Source organism: Mirounga angustirostris, unplaced genomic scaffold, assembly GCF_029215605.1.
Source record: "Mirounga angustirostris isolate CCGP_5_RB_7025 unplaced genomic scaffold, mMirAng1.0.hap1 SCAF_6, whole genome shotgun sequence".
Taxonomy (NCBI): domain Eukaryota; kingdom Metazoa; phylum Chordata; class Mammalia; order Carnivora; family Phocidae; genus Mirounga; species Mirounga angustirostris.
In genome coordinates, this window is record NW_026991714.1 from 154,408,626 (window position 1) to 154,425,136 (window position 16,511).

Here is a 16,511-nt window from a genome sequence, read left to right on the forward strand (position 1 = left end):
TGCAACTGAATTTTGTGTGTGGGTCTTGTGTCCTAAACATTTGCTGAATTTGTTCACGAGCTCTGGGAGCTTTCCTATGGATTCCTTCCGTGGGTATGTGGTCCCATCATCAGCATATGGGGACACCTGTCCCGTCTGGATGGCTTTTAAGTTTAATTCTTCCTGCATGATCGCTCTGGCCGGGACGTCCAGCATAATAGGAGCCTTCTCTCTCTCTCTCTCTCTCGGTCGGTCCGGCTAGTGGTTGGCCAGTTTTGTGGACTGTTTTAAAGAACCCACGTGGGGTTCATCCATTTCCTGTGTGGTTTCCTCTTCTCTATTTTACGACCTCTGCCCCAGTCCGCACCGCTCCTGTCCGCCTGCTAGCTGGGAGTTCACTTTGCTCGTCTTATTTCTAGCTCCCTACGGTGTGAAGTTAGACTAGTTTGAGGTCTTTCTGCCTTTATCGTACATGGTCACAGCTACGGATTTCCCTTGAGGCAATGCTGTTGCAGTGTCCCATGATTCGGGCATGTTTTGTCATTCGTTTTGATATTTTCTGATTTTCCTGTGAGTGTTTTCTTTGGCCCGTTGGCTGTGTAGCATGCTGTTTAATTTCCACAGACGGTTAGGTTTCAGGGCGGGGGCCTCTCGAGACCTGTGCCAGCTCCAGTGGGGAGCTGAAGGAAGGAAAGTCCAGCTCCACCAACGTGGCCCGTGGCTTGGGGTGGACGTCCCCGTTACTGTGACGGGAAGCACTAGTCCCTCATTCCTGCCCAGGGCTCAGGTATGGCTGTCGGCTGAGTGTGAATCCCGTCCCTGCCCTCAGCCCTGGCTCGGCCTCCTGCCGGGGTGTCACCGCCTACAACCAAGGGGTGGCACTGGAAGTGCTGCCCTAGGCCTTGGAGGCGTGGCTTGGGGACAGGATAGACTCAGAGCCTCAGCTTGGGGTGCGGGTCCCAGCTGGATGCTCTTTCTCAAGCAGGAGGGCGAGGTCCTCGGGCAAGGCCAGTGTTGGGAAGTGCAGGATGCATTTTGGAGGATGATGACCTTGGGGGGAGGGCGTGAGAGGGTCGGCCCGAGAGAGGAGCCGCTCTGCGGGGCAGTGCTGGGTGATAGACTCAGGAAGACTGCCAGCCCCAGCGACCCACCACCAGGGCCTCTCTGAGGCAACGACATTGCACCTTGCCCATCACATGGACTCTCTTTCAAGACACCCCAAGGCTCTCTGCGGCCAGACCCAGCCCCATCCCACTGGGGCCACGCCAGTGTCCACATGCTCCTGGATCCAGACCTTCATATGCCATGGCGGCTGATGCCTCTCCCTGGGGCTCCTGACAAAACCAACCAGTGCGTCCATGAGGAAGGAGCCCCAACCCCACGTCCCCAGTTCAGCATCCCATCGTCCATGTCAGAAAGCTAGCATTGCTCCAGATTATTCTTGTCCCCCTGCCCAAATCAGGGAGCCCCCAGGCCCTGACTCTGCCCCCGAACACTGCACCTCCCCATCCCCCGCAGGCCTCTGGATCCTTTCTTGGTGGCCGTGGGTCCTGCCACCACCCTGCAGATTTTCCCTCCTGAGGGGGAGGCCTGGCTGTGCACTCCCCTTCCCAAAGCATGCGGGGCCGTCCACTGCTGCCCAGCCTGGCCCCCGGCCTCCAGCTGGCTTCTCCACCATGCCAGCCGGAGTGCCCACGACCAGATGCTCAGACACCACCTGCCCTCTTCCGGACCCCACATGACCCCAGTGCAAGTCCCTGGAGCTTTTGTGGCATCCTCCCCGGGCCCAAGGGAAGGACTGTGTCCTCAGACCCTGGCACACAGCATCTACACGTTCAATGGGGAAATGATAGGGATTCAATAAATATTTTTTAAATTGGCCTTGAATGAATAACCTTAGTTTAAATATTCCATTTTACTCACAGGACTGAGTCTGGAAGAACCCAGGCCCAAGGTTGATAAACGCTCCCTTCTGGCCGGAGGGCAGGTCCCGGGAGCGCAGCTGGGGGGTCAGGCGTGAAGCTGTGTCCCATGGAGGAGCCGAGAACGAGGTCTCCAAGGGGCAAGCTCACCTAACTCACCGAGAGGGGGTGGCTCTGGGCCACACAGGCCCACGCAGGCACATCCCGGGGCGCTCGCCCCAGCAGGTGGGGGCAGGTGCCCTCATGGGGGCCCGGCTGGGGTCCGCCGGGTGGTCAGAAAGCAGGTCAGGCACGCAGACACCGGCGAGGCCCGAGTCCAGGGTTTGGCTCTGCCACCCAGGGTTTCAGCCGCGTTGAGTGTGCTTCGTCCTCAGCACAGTGAGGGCGGCATTGAAGCAGCAAAGGTGAACTCCAGGTGGACGGTCCACACGGACCCTCCCTCCTCCAGCAGCAGAACACACACAGGGTTTCTGCCCCGGAAGCCGGCTTGCGACTCAGTCAACATTTCCTCTGGGGACCGCCCGCTCGGCCACCCCAGCGACTGACGCTGCAGACCCCGGAGGCCGGCGGACGCTCCTAAGCCCGGCCCAGCACAAAGGGCGACTTAGCCGTCAGGTGCATAGGAAACACCCGAGAGCCAGGCTCCTGGTGCGCCCTCCGGGGAGCGGGCCGGGCCACCGGGGCTGCCAGCGTCCTCCAGACAAGCCGCCGCCTCCCTGCTCGCTTCCAGCCACAAGGCTGAGAGAAGAAAGGCAAGCGGAGGGACAGATTGGCTCAGAAACGCTGCAAGAAAAAGAACAAGGCTGCTTTTGCAGACTCTGCACTCACCTTGTCCACAGAACAGGGGTCATGGCCGGCGCCCGCCTCCGAGAAGTCGCGTGGTGCTGCGGACTCCAGACCAGAGCGACGCGGCCCATCTGGTGTTTCCTCGGATTGCTTTCACGGCTACTCACACGTCTTCTCTTCCCGTCTCACCTCCGTGGGCCACGCTATGGGCAGTGTAAGGATCACAGCCCCAGCACACCGTGGAGACTTCCAGCCGCGCCGCTCAGCCCCCTTGGGCGAGGGCTCTTAGTAGACACACCTTCCCAGGCTTCCCCTCCCTCCGTTAGGGCTCCACCCATGCCAGCTGCCTTAACCAAATGCCACCGGCTGGGGCTTACGAACAGCAGAAATGTGTCTCCCAGTCTGGAGGCTGGACGCCTGAGGTCAGGGGCCAGTGGGCTCGGTTCTGGTGGGAGCAGACTTCTTGCCGTGTCCTCGCGGGCGGAAGGGGCAGGGGGCTCTCCGGGGTCTCTTTCGTAAGAGCACTGACCGTGTTCGCAAGGGCTCCATGCTTACCCACCGTGGGAGGCCCACTGCCTCCCACACCCTCCCCTTGGGGCGGGGCTTCCCCGTATGGATCTGGGGACACACACTCTCAGACCGGAGCAGCTAGCCGAGCGACGTGCCTCTCCACAAACAGACCCCCCTGCCGTGGTTCTCTAGATGCTCGGGCCCAGTTCCCAAGTTAGCTGCATGTGATCACGCCCTAACTTCACAACCCCTCCTGGCCTTCCTGGTGAAGTGCACCTAAGTCATTCCCTGTTATTTAAGGTCCATTTGTGGTGCTTCCTCTTGAAACATGCAGCTGCCTCCTAAGACCCAGGTGCTCACGTCTGGACGCAGCAAGCTCTGTGGTGAAGGGCACTTGCCCACCATTCACCAGTGTGTAGCTGGTGCCAAACTGGATGGCCCTGCCCCGCGGAGGGATGTTCCCAGGGCTCCCTCTGCAGGAGCCCCTTCTGGGACGGCAGGGAAGCCTGGGAAGTAGGACTTGGCACCTGCTCTTCACACAGCCTGCCCGAAGAGGCCGCAGGAGCCCCCAGGAGTCCGTGCAGCACCCAGGGGGGGGGGCTGCCCTGCATAGCGGTGGGGGTTCCAGGGCCGTCGGTGAACAGAGCATGACCCACCCAGGCTGATGCCCATGACCTCCCGTGACCCCACGAGGCCACCCCTGGGGGCAGAGGCCCTGGTTCCCAGACCTGGCTTTGGAACTTGGGAGCCCTTTTCAGGCAGAAGGGGTCGTGCAGCCCCACAGCCTGGCACCTGCCAGAGTGAATCACGGTACTGCAGTGTTTCAGTACATCCCCGTCATCCCGGGGCACCAGGTTCCATGCCCGGTGCTCAGCACAGGCATGGCTCTCGTTCTCTGCGTGACCCCCAAGGTCTTGTGAACAGCTGTTCTCCACATCTGTGTGGTTACGGCAGATCAGCGTGCTGTGCATCTCTGAGCACCGTGGACACTTAGATGAGTGTGAAAAAGCCTCTTCGGTCTCGGCTGAAACCATCAGTCTGATTTCTTGGAATTCGGAAGTCCTGACCAGCACAAAGGATGCTAACTGGACCCGGAGGTGAGCATCTGTCAGACGGATCCTGCGTGGGGCGCAGTGCCTAGGGCAGATTCCCACAGCCCCCACAGCCGCACGCATGACCTTCGTGCTCCTCAAGCTCGCTTGCGCTGCGTCACCTCATGTCCACACCTGGCCCGGACGGCTCCCCGGTGACCAACGGTCCCAGCACTTCGCTGGTGCTCTCCTCCATGAGTGGGGGCACCAGCGGGACAGCACCCGGGCCAAGCAGTCCTGAGGGACGCTTTTCAAGAGAGGAGGTGCCTTCCGGGATTGCGTGGCTTAATTGAGGTCCAGAAGGCCCGAATGGTCAGGCTCTAGAAGGGCTTCTGGACCTCTTTCTATCACCTGAGTGAGGCCGCACCAGCCTGCAGGCCGGGGACCGCGTTCCTGAGTGCCCCTCCCACCCCCTTGCCTCCTGGGCCTGGGTGAACGTGCCCGTGAGCAGGGTCCACCTGGGTGGTCAGTAGCAGGCCAGGGGACAGACTCCAGAGGAGAGAGAAGCAGCCAAGAACTCTGAGTCTGCGGAAGCCGGGCCCCAAATCCGGACTCAGCCAGATCTTGGGCCCCTTGCGGACGGTGTGAGCAGGGCGGTGGTCGCTGACCAGTCTGACGATGCACTTGGCGGGCAGCCTACTCTGTGAATACTTGTTGCAAGTCCAGGGAGGAAACACACTAAGAGCCGCCGAGGAAAGGCACGGAGGGGTGTTCAATGAAGATGCCCCCAAGACAGGCCACGGAGCTGGAAAGGCTACCACGCTGGGCACGAAAGGCTCCCCATGCACGCGGCACTGTGAGCTGGAGTCGTGGCAGCAGATGCACAGGGTCGAGAGAGCCGTCTGGGCGCCCCACCTGAGGGCCTCTGGGGCTCCCCGCCAGGGCCGCCTCCCAAAGGCTGCAGGCCACCCCCCGCCCATCAAATCCTGCCCTTCCCACCGCTGGCTGCCCCTCCCCCAAGCGCCGTGGCCGATCTCCTCCCTCAGGACACAGGGAGGGACCCCGCTGAGAATCCCGCATCTTCGCTTGCCCCTTCCCTGTGTCTCGCCTGCAAAGACTGTCACACGGGGACGGCAGCTCCTCGGGCTGACCTGGGGAAGGGGGCGCGTCTGGAGTGCGGCTGGCCGGCAGACAGAACCCTCGGGGAGGGCGAGGTGGGCTCCCTGCCCCTGCCTGGTGGTCGGACCCCATGGCGGGCGCCCCGCTGTCTCTGACACCTGGCCTGGCAGCCGAGGGGAAGCTGTCTGCCATGCCCGGTCTCCTTTCTCTCTTGTTACAGGAGTTTTGTTCCCTTAGTGCCCGGCTTCTTGGCCGCGCCGCTTCGAGGAAGGAAGAGGTAGACCAGACGAAGAGTGCTGGGCAGCAGGGCAAAGTTTATTGAGCCAGAGTACAAAGCTCCCCGAGAGGGCTGCCGGGTTCCCGTTCTGATTTCGGGAGGTCTTATAAGCTCTTTCCAGGACCTTGAGAGCGGGCCCCCTGTGGATTCGCACCAAGGTGTTGCCAATCAGGGCTTTCATCACGCCCCCGTCTCCCGTGCTCATGGGTCTCTTGGGCCGATACCTGGAGACTAACTGCCTCAGCTTGTGACAGCGACCACCGTTTCCTGGTTAGTGCCTTTGTTTCGGGTTGTGCTGCCAAAGTCACCCCTGCAGAGGCTGCTGGACAGAATGCTACCGTGGTCTTGTCTGAGCGGTCAAACGGGACGCTAGTGCGGTTTTGGCTGAGCTGTCCCGGCTCCCTGCTTTCCTGCTGGGGACCCCGGCCCTGATGACCTACGTGTCTGATGAACTCCTAACATGGAGGCCCCTCAGACTCACGCCCACCGTTGCTCACAGGTGACCACACATGAGGAGAGGCGTGGCCAACACGTGGCAGGAGGCAGGCGCTTGGATTTTAAGGTCCGGTTTCCGGCAGCTCTGGGGGGCTTGCTAGTTGCTAGCTGTATGCTCACAAACTGGGATTTCTTAAACGGCCCATTTACATCATCAAAGCCGGCCCAGAAGAGCCCTGTGGCTGGAAAGTCCGTGTCTGGCAAACCATCACTGCCGCTAAGTGCTGGTGAGTGGCCGGCTCTGCCCTGCTGGACACGCATCCTCCTGTGCCCGTCCCTCTTTCTGATGGACACGGGGTGCTACAGAGTCCCTGCTCCACCAGCATCCACAGCTGCCTGTCCTCGGAGAGGCAGACGCCAAGGTGACAAGTCCCACGGGCCCACAGCTGCCAGTACCAGGGCCAACCCCCCTGCTCCCCCGCTGCTGACACCTGCTCGTTTGGTGGCAGAGAGAGAGCCGGGGCTGCGTGGGAATAAACAGGCAGGGATCTCAGCAGGGGTTGGAGGGGTCCCAGCCCCACGCTGCTGACCCTGGCCAGCCCTGACGCAGGCTTCCAGATGGTTCTCTGGTCTCCACCTCCAGAACTCCCGGGTTCTCATTAAAGGGCAGGCTCCCAGGAGGCCTCCTGCTTGGACACAGGGCCCATCCTCACGCATCCCCGGTGCAGCGCCCTGACCTGTCACATTCAGCGCCCGGCCCCGTGTGGGCCCTCTGCGGGTGTGTGCGTGGGCACGTGCATGCATTGCACACTCCCTGAACTGAGCCGCACGGAAACAGGGCATGTGGTGTGGACGGTGCCCCTGACCTTCCAGGGGGGCTAAGACCGGGCCGTGTCCTGTGTGCCGGGAGTTGGCAGGTGCGTGGCAGCAGAAGTGTGGCCTGGTCTCCTGGGTGTCAGGAGCTGCCGGAGGGCCCTGTGCCCACTGCCTGGAGTTCCGCCGGGTCCCAGGAGCTGGTCTATTCCCGCTGCACGCCTGGTTCCAGTCGGCCGCAGGCATGTGTGCAAGCCGGGGCCCGTGTCTGAGGTTGTCCCAAGGCCCAGCACAGTGGACAGTAGGGTGCTGCCCTCCCACCACCAGCACCACAGGCTCAGGGAGAGATCTGCTCCTTTCTCTTTCTTGATTGTTTTGTTTTGTTTTTTTAAATAGAACATTGACCCCAAAAAATGCCTAAAATGTCAGTGCATGCTTACAAAACTTGTCCTGTGCCCTTCAGGGGAAGAAACGGAAGCCTCCCCCACCGGAAGCGTCCAGGGTCGTGCCCACACCCAGCCCGCACCCCTGTCCTGTCTCTTGGGACTTTCACAGCCTCTTTTTACAGTTTCACCACCCAAGTGTGGGTCCCCACTCGTTCTGTCTGCACTGATCACAAGCTGTGTGTACAGGTGGACCCACTCGACTTACACTGTTTAGATCTGGTTCTTTCACTGTGCATGGCTTTTTTCAGACCCGTCCATGTGGGTTGCATCTGGCCAGCTGAGCTGGGCTCGGGACCAGAGTGCGGTCTATCAGCTCCCGTGGACAGGATGCCGCGGCCCGACACCCCGCTCCTCCCGGTGCTCACCCACACAGGCTCCCCAGCTGCCGGCCCGCAATCCACGCAGCCGCCGTGCTCCCCGGCCGCGGCCTGCACCCTGCGAGCACCACGCTCCTGCAGGCATTGGGCTTTCTCTCGGTGGAGCGCCCGTTCAAGCCTCGTTCCCGTTGTCCTTCTGGTCATCTGTGTGTCTTGCTGATTTGTTGGGGCTCCTTGTGTGCTCCTCACACGAGCATGTGGCCACGTGGGTCACAAATAGCTTTTCCTACTCACGGCTGCTAGAGGTGCGCTTGTGCTTCCTCAGTGTGACCCTCCCCAGCCCACGTCCACATCCACGTCCACATCCAGCTCCGACCCACGTGGCGCCATGGGGACGTTAAGAACCATGTATGGCTCGGGACCATATTCCTTTTCTGCTCCTGACATAACAAACGACCACAGACTTATTGCCTTAAAATGGCACATGTATTTTCTTACGGTCCTGGCAGGCAGAAACCCAAAATCGGTCTCCTGGGCTACATCCAGGTGTGGCCAGGCGGGCTCACCTGAGGCTCCAAGGGAGAGGTGGTTTCTTGCCTCTTCTGGAGGCACCCACACTCCTCGTGAGCCTCCCCCTGACTCCCAGCCACCCCTGCGGCGACCTCCCTCCCCTCCCTTGCTAGGACCCCTGCGACATCAGGCCGCCCAGGCCGCCCCGGGCCATCCCAGGTCCCTGCATCTGCCGCTCAGTCACATCCACAGGTCCCTCCACAGCACGGGGTCAGCACACCCCGGTTCTGGGGCCATCATCAGCCCACAGCTGGGGCGGACTTCATGTTCCTGAACATGCATATCCGCCCCCACTCCACTTACTCATCAGACCACCTGACCCTAAATGCCACTTCGCTCTGCTCTCGGGCCATCGCTGGGCTCTCCCGCCTGCCCCGCGCCACTGTCCCCGTGCTCTCGGGGAGCCCAGCCAGGCCCCACCCCCCTCTCCTCCCCAAGTGCCTGTGGCCCTGCCCTGTGTGCGTCCTGGGGTCTGCTGTGGTGTCAAGGGGCAGCGGCTGGGTTTCCTCAGGGTCCCGGTTCACCCTTCTTTCTAGAAACCCTCCCCTAAAGGAAGAAGCTGGTCTGACCCGGGAGCCAGGTGAGCTCCCAGACCTCCGGCAGACCTGCCCTGGGCGGTCTGTGTGGGGACCGGGGAACGCAGGGCCGTGAAGTGGTCCTAGATGGGCCAGGGTCCTCTGGGGCTGTGCAGGGGGCCGGTCCAGTGGACAGGATTTCAACGTCACGAGAGGCGCGGGTCAGTGAGTACAGCAGGACAGGACGCCCAGGAGGAAACAACAGGAGCCCCCAAGGGAGAGGGTGTGCCTGGGGCCGACAGGTGACGGGGCAAAAGGGACCCCAGCCACAGGCCGCGCTGAGGCTGGTGCAGAGTGGTCGGCATCGGGGACGGGACAGGCCCCGTGCTGAATGCCCAGCGGCCGCCGCAGAACAGCCGTCCCAGGTGGGGCACCTCCTGCGGCCTGCAGCGCCCTCTGCCGACAGGAGCCGAGCTCGGCTGCCCATCCAGGGGCTTGGCAACTTGCGGCTGACGCAGCTGAGGGAGAGGCAGGGGGAGCCTCCGGCCAAGGAAGAGGCACCCCCTGGCTTGAGAGGCCTGGCCAGAGGCAGTGCGAGGGGCTGTAGCCGCCTCACCCTGCAGGATATGCGCGGCCGGGGGGCTTGGAGGGCGCGGTCCCCGAGGGCCCTGGCTGCCTCTGGGCCTCCAGTCGCCGGAGGACCTGTCTGGTCCCCTGGGAACGGTGCACAGTCCCTGGGACTGGCCAGGAGTCGAGGGGGGTGCGTCGCCTGGGGGCACCCATAGGGGCCTCACCCCCGGTGCTGACAGCTCAGCCATGCCGCCCCTTTGTCTTCCTCGGGACGCCAGAGGGACCAGCTCTGCCGCTGCTGAGCCTGCTGGAGCAGAGCGAGCCTCCCGCCGTTCCAGTCGCAGGGCCCCCGCCTCTGTGCCGCCTCATGAGTTAAAGGGACCTCGTGGCGGGAATCCCAGGCTCCTTGTCTGCCTGGAGGGCGGAGGCATGGCTCGGGGGGAAAGTGGCTTTCTGCAGGTTCTGAAGGGCTTTGGGCCTAGTCAGCGCTGGGAGCAGAACCACAGACGGCCGTGGGCCAGGACCGTGCCAGGCCAGGTCCCCAAGCACACGCTCAGCTGGGGCATTCTCCTCCAGCCATTAAAAGCAAGGGGATGTTTTCCCTACAGTTTTGTCTGGCTTTGCTCACCGCCCCACTTTGCGTGCTGGGCTGGACCCCTGAAGGGCTCCTCCACTCCCCTTCTGTACACATCAGCAGGAACAAGCCCCCTCGCTCAGGCCGCCGGGCCAGGCTCGCCGTCCCTCCCCCTGCCCCTGCAACCCTGGCCCTCTTACGCCTGCTGGGGGCTGGCTTCGTGGGACGCAAGCCCTGCTCGGAGCCCCGGCGCCCCGGGGACAGCACGCAAGCCTTTGCCGTCGATGCGGCTCAGCGGATCAAGGAGAGTCCAACTGTGCCTAGTTTGCTGAGATTTCTTATGACAGATGTGTGTCAAATTCTGTCAAGTGTTTTTACTGCGTCTATAAGATAATCACATGGAGTCTCTTTATTGCATTTCCATGATGAGCTACTTCAATTTTATGAGTAACACACTTTGCATTTCTGCGATAAATCTTACCTGCCGTGATGTTTTCTCCTGTTGGTATAAAGTCCTCAATTCCGTCTGCTGATTCGCTGTCAGAGGGGCAGGGGTCTGTGCTCACTGGCGTTCACATGTCTCGGCTGGTTTTCAGACCAGCTCCCACTGTCCCTCAGATGGAGTCAGGAGGTGCCCCTCCTTCCTTTTCTGGAAAAGCCCATAGAAGATGGATTCATGTCATCTCTTCCTTGGACGTGGGACCAGATTCCCCAGTGACACTCGAGGGGCCTGGAAGTTTCTCTGTTAGATGTTTGTGGATATTGGAATCAACCTTTTTACCAGATAGAGAGTATTCAGATTTCCTAATTCTTATCTCGCTTTTGCTAATTTATATTTTTCTCAGGGAATTTATGACTTTCATCTAAGCTGCTGAGGTGTTGGCAACGGCTCGTCTTCGCCCTGGGGAGGCGGGGGGTCTGCATCGCCCTCTTCTCCATCCCGTGAGGTGTGAGCGCAGGGCTGTCCGTTTGCTGCGGACGTCCACTCTGGGCTGGGGGGTTTTCTGCACTGCTTGTGGTCTGCTCTCCTGCTCGTCCTCTCCTTCCGTCTGGGGGCTCTGCGCTTACTTGGCTCTCTTCTGCCTTGGCGCGTGGAGCCCGGGCCACGAACGCCGGGCCTCCCTGCTCGTCCCACAGAAACATTCGTTGCGGTCAATGTTCCTCCGAGCCCTGCTTCAGCTGCCTCCCAGAAATATGTTGTTTTCCTTTCTCGTTTTGTTTAAAATATTTTCTAAATTCCCTTAGGACTTCTTCTTCGACCCATGAGTTATTTAAGAAATGTGTCGTTTCGCTTCCAAGTATTTGTGCTTTTCTCAGTTACCTTGTTGTTACTGATGAATTGGACTCCATGGAGGTCAGACCATACACGCTGTGTAATCGCAACCCTGGTAACGCGACCCAGGCTCGTTCCACGGCACACACGTCGTCCACCACGCGAGCGGACCACGCGCACATGGCGGGAACGAGCGCCGCCAGCTACTGGGCGTGATGTTCCAGGAAGAGCTTTGAGGCAAAGGGAGTCCTACTGTTGCTCAAATCTTCAGTGTCTTTACCACCAAGAGAGGGCGTCCAGATCGCCGACCGTTATTTTGATTGTCTGCTCCGACCTGTGATTCTGTCCTCGTTTGCTTCACGTAGTTTGAGTCTCTGGCCCCACGCACGCACAGCCGCTGGGCCCTCCTGTGGGCTGTGCTGACTCCGAATAAAACGGGCTCTTTATCTCCTTCTCCGGAGTCCGTCTTCCGGTGTCAGTGCCCGCACAGCCTCTCTGCGTCCCCTCCGCGGACCAGCAGCGGCCCGCCTCTGCCCGCGCCAGGGCCTCCGGTCCAGGACGTCGGATGGACTTAAGTCTCCGTTTTAACCACCTGTCCACTGGGTTTCTGGTTTTACTTCTTCTTTTCCTTCTGCTCCTCCTTTCCTCTCCTATTTTTTTCTTTTGGATTATTTTAATATTTTTCTACATTTCATTTTAATTATCTATTAGCCCTTTGCCTATTAATTTTTCATGTTGCCTTAGGGATCAAAGTCCACGGACTCTTCCCTGTATCTTTGGTGTGAGAGTCACACTAGTTCATGTAAAGTGTGCGCCCCCCCCCCCACCATCTTGGTGCCAAAGACGCGGCGTCTATCAGTCAACATGTGTTAGTAACTCCACTAGGCAGCATTAGAATTCTTTCTTCAAGCAATCATATGTATTTTTTTTTTAATTAAGAGAAAACAAAATGTTCTATGTTTGCCCTAATAGTTAGATTTCTGACGCTCTCCATTCTTTGGGGCAATAGCTCTTCAGCATGAAGGACGAAACTGAGCATTTCTTGAAGGTCAGCTGGTGACAAATTCGCTCAGTTTTATTTTTGTCAGAAAATGTCTGTTTGTCCTGTTCTGAAGGACATGTTCTCTGCATATAGAATTCTGGGAGGCACAGGGCCCCCAGGGGTCACCCTGCTCCCGCCCATGGACCCGGGACCATGGCATTCCCCTCATCAGGGACAAAGAGCCATTGGACCATTAGGGTGTTTGGGGCATCCAGGAGGGTGGCACCCCCTTCCGGTGGTCATCTGCAAGCTGGCCCCACGGCCACCGCGACCCTCACTCGTTCGGACCAGCATGCTCTGTGGCCAGGCACCCGGGGCAGGCGTCTGTGGCCTGTGTGCTTGGCGGTCCCTCACATTCCTGAGATCCGGCCCCAGTGGGTCGGACACTAGACACCAGAATGCCCTCAGATGGCGCTGCTGGCTGAGGCCCTGCTAGCAAGAAGGTCAGGCCATGCCCAGAGTGGGTGCCAACTCCCGTCCAGACTGTTCGCTGTCCGGGGGGGGGCGGTCAGAGGCCAGATGTGTCCCAAGCGGCTGAGAAGCCAGGCTGCCAGGTAGTGCCCAAAGTTGTGAGGGGGTGGGGAGGGAGGGGGGATGGGTTGGGGGACAGGAGAGGAGGGGAGGGCCGGGGAGGGGTGGAGGAGGGATCGGATGGGGGAGGGGAAAGGAGGGAGATGGGGAGGGGAAAGAAGGGGAAGGGAGGGGGTTAGGTGGGGGGAGGGGGAGGCCCGGCTCTGGCAGGGGCTCCTCTGGGGGGGTGGTGCTGTCAGGACACAGGTCCCCCCTTTGCCCAAGCTGCTGGAGGCCACCTTGGGGGCCCGGGTGGGCCTCTCAGGCACCGAGTGGGCCTTCTGCCCTCACAGGTTCTACCTTATCAGCGGAGGGGTTCCCTTCATCATCTGCGGGGTCACAGCCGCCACGAACATCAGGAATTACGGGATGGAGAATGAGGACATGCCCTAGTGAGTACTGGGCACCAAGCGGGTGGAGGCTCCTTCCCAGTGCCCTGCGCCTCCCCATGCCCGGGCCACCTCGCTGTGGGGGTGCCCAGCGGGACTGCCCTCCCCCCCAGCAGACCCCGTCTCACCGAGCCCCCCTCCCTGGGCGCTATGGGCTGCTGCTCAAGGCGGCTGCACCCCAGGACCAGCTCAGGGTATACACAGCCACACACAGCACCCAGAGCTCCGGCCCCTCCAGTCGTGCCCCCCAGGCCAGCGCCCTCCTGGCCCGCCCACCCCAGGCTCCTTCTCCTCGGTTGCCCCAAAAGGCCAAGCCTGCGGGACACACCGGCTCTGCTCCCTCGGGGCTCCAGCACTGGGGACACTGAGGCAGGGAGGAAAGGCAGAGCGGTGCGCAGCCAGCCCCCCAGAGCCCAGATGCCCACCACGCTGTCCCGGCCCCGACAGGACGGGCGGGCGTGTCTGTGTCTGTCTCCTCACCACGACTAAACTCACGCACCGCAGAGAGCGTCCTCCCGTGACCCCAGGACGGCCAGGCGCTCAGCCCCAGCGCGACCCCTCACTGACGCCCCTCTTCCCGCAGCTGCTGGATGGCCTGGGAGCCCAGCCTGGGCGCGTTCTATGGGCCGGCGGCCTTCATCACCCTGGTCACCTGCGTGTACTTCCTGGGCACCTACGTCCAGCTGCGGTGCCACCCAGAGCGCAGGTACGAGCTGAGGGCGCGGCCAGAAGAGCCCCCGCGGCGGGCCGGGCCCGGGGCCGGCCACAACCCCGGGGCCCGGCCGGGCTCGCCGGCCGCCTCGCTGCTGCAGAACGAGCACTCGCTCAAGGCCCAGCTGCGGGCCGCGGCCTTCACGCTGGTCCTGTTCACGGCCACCTGGACCTTCGGGGCGCTGGCCGTGTCTCAGGGCCCCTTCCTGGACATGGTCTTCAGCTGCCTGTACGGCACCTGCTGTGTGACGCTGGGGCTCTTCGTGCTCATCCACCACTGCGCCAAGCGGGACGACGTGTGGCACTTCTGGTGGTCCTGCTGCCCCTCCCGCGGGGACGCCCCCTCCTCAAAGCTCGCGGCCCGCCCCGCGCCCGGCACCGACGGGGACGCCCTGGCGCGCGTGGCCTGCCTGCGGGACGCGCCGTGTCCGGCCAAGCCGCGGGCCTCCGGCCACTGCACGGTGGCCAACCTGCAGGCTGCCCAGAGTCGCGTCAGCTGCCGGTCACCAGCCACGCCATGCTGCACCAAGATGCACTGTGAGCAGCTGATGGAGGACGCGGCGCACGTGCACGTGCACGAGGAGGACGCCTTTGGGCCAGACCCGCATCCGCACAGGTGTCTCCAGGGCAGAACTAAGGCTCCGCACTTCAGCCGGCACCGGGCAGCCTCGGCGGAGCAGGGATACGCCTACCACATCCCGTCCAGCCTGGACGGCAGCCCCCACAGCTCGCGCACAGACAGCCCCCCCAGCTCGCTCGAGGGCCCAGCGGGGGCGCACACGCCGGCCTGCTGCGCCCAGGGCGACCCCTTCCCCTTGGTCAGCCAGCCCGAGGGCAGCGACACCAGCCCCGTGCTCTATGGCTGCCCCCTGCGGCCAGGCAGGGCGTCGGCCCACGGCCCAGCGCACTTCGAGATGCTCCGGAGGACACAGTCCCTGCCCTTCGGTGGACCCGGCCAGAATGGGCTGCTCAAGGGAGACATGTGTGAAGTCCTGTCCTTCAGTGCCAATGGCGTGGGCAATATCCGGACAGGGCCGTGGAAGAACGAGACCACTGTGTAGCTGGGCCGGGCCTCACGTCACCCAGCCCTGACGGACGAGCTCCAGAGCAGAGCGGGGTCCTGCCACGTGAGGCCAGCGGGGGCTCACTTCTCAGAAGCAGCCAGCACCCCCACTGACCCTGTGCTGTGAAGGACCCAAGCGGGAAGATGCTTTGGGCCACGTCTGCTCCTGCTAATCCTGAGGCCACACGGGCCGTCCGTGTCCCAGTCACCGGCTTTCTGACCCATAGTCCCCAGTCCCCAGGGCAGCCCAGGACCAGAGCAGGGGTTCTATCAGGAAGAAACCCCCCGCACCCTGTGTGGGCCATAGGGAGGCCTGGGGTGCATCCCGTCTGCCCACAGCAGAGGTGCCACCCACTTTTTCTAGTGTCTAGTGTGTGTCTCATGAAATTTCATTCCAAGGCACAGGCAGGATGCCCGTCGGGACAGGGGGCTCTGGACCTGGGCTGTCACCGCTGGCCCCTCTGCCTGCCCGTGTCCGAGTCAGGGGGCCCGCGTCACCACCTCCACCTTCAGCGGCCCCCTGGGCGCGGCCCCCACAGGCCTGAGAGCGTCACGGACGCTGGGGCCTGTGCCATAATCCAGGTGCACGTGAGAAGAGAAGCAGCCTGTGACAGTCCTCCGGGGCGCCGGCCGGGCTCTTTGAGGGGCCCTGTGCCTTCAGAAATGCCCAAATGTCCTTCAACAGACTCGACTGTCAAAGCCAGCCACTGTCGGGACCGTACCCCGCCCAGCACGGTCATCTGGGGCTCTAACATCCCAGCCCTGAGAAGCGGGGGGCCGGCACTCCCAGGAGCATCTGGGCACGAAGTCCCGACTCGGAGGACAGTTGTGCGTTAGAGTGAGCTGTGTATGAAGCACGGGGTTCGTCCCGCGGGCGAGCTCCACAGGTCCCCGCGGAGGCAGAGCCCGGACATCCGGAGGAACACATGTGCGAGACTGTGCACGGCCATTCCTCCCTCCCCCCTCCCAGATCTGTGGCACACGTGCAGACCGCACGTGTGCATGTGCCACATATATGCACACGTGCATCGTGTGTGTCTCCATGCTTGCACATGTGTGCACACACCATACATACGCCGTGCACACGTGTGTGTGCGTGCACGTGTGTGTGCACACACGTGTGTGCACACTCGACACACCGTGCACACACAGAGCCGGCATTTTCCAGACATTTGAGCACGAGTTTCATTGCCCTGCACAGATGTCATCTCTGTGACTCCTCAGTGTTCTCCACTGTCTGGGGGAGGGGGCTTCACCAGGAGCAGACCCTTCCTAACGCACACCTCGGGGGAGGGGTTGCAGACCCTTCCTAATGCACGCCTCGGGGGAGAGGGGGGTGCAGACCCTTCCTAACGCACGCCTCGGGGGAGAGGGGGTGCAGACCCTTCCTAACGCACGCCTCGGGGGAGGGGGTGTGCAGACCCTTCCTAACGCACACCTCGGGGGAGGGGTTGCAGACCCTTCTTAACACACGCCTCGGGGGAGAGGGGGGTGCAGACCCTTCCTAACGCACGCCTCGGGGGAGAGGGGGTGCAGACCCTTCCTAACGCACGCCTCGGGTGGGAGGGGTTGCAGACCCTTCCTAACACACGCCTCGGG

The 16,511-nt window shown here is 61.9% G+C and overlaps 1 protein-coding gene across 2 annotated transcripts in view; it reads left to right on the forward strand.

Annotated features, from left to right (window-relative positions):
* ADGRA1 (adhesion G protein-coupled receptor A1) overlaps positions 1–16,279 on the forward strand; it is a 35,543-nt gene extending 19,264 nt beyond the window's left edge. For both annotated transcript variants that reach the window (XM_064595489.1, XM_045879112.3), the window contains exons 6-7: positions 13,043–13,141; positions 13,722–16,279. In XM_064595489.1, coding sequence (XP_064451559.1) covers positions 13,043–13,141; positions 13,722–14,910 — 1,288 coding nt within the window. In that variant the 3' untranslated portion in view covers positions 14,911–16,279. The remainder of the gene's footprint in view (positions 1–13,042; positions 13,142–13,721) is intronic.
* The last annotated feature ends 232 nt before the right edge of the window (positions 16,280–16,511 follow it).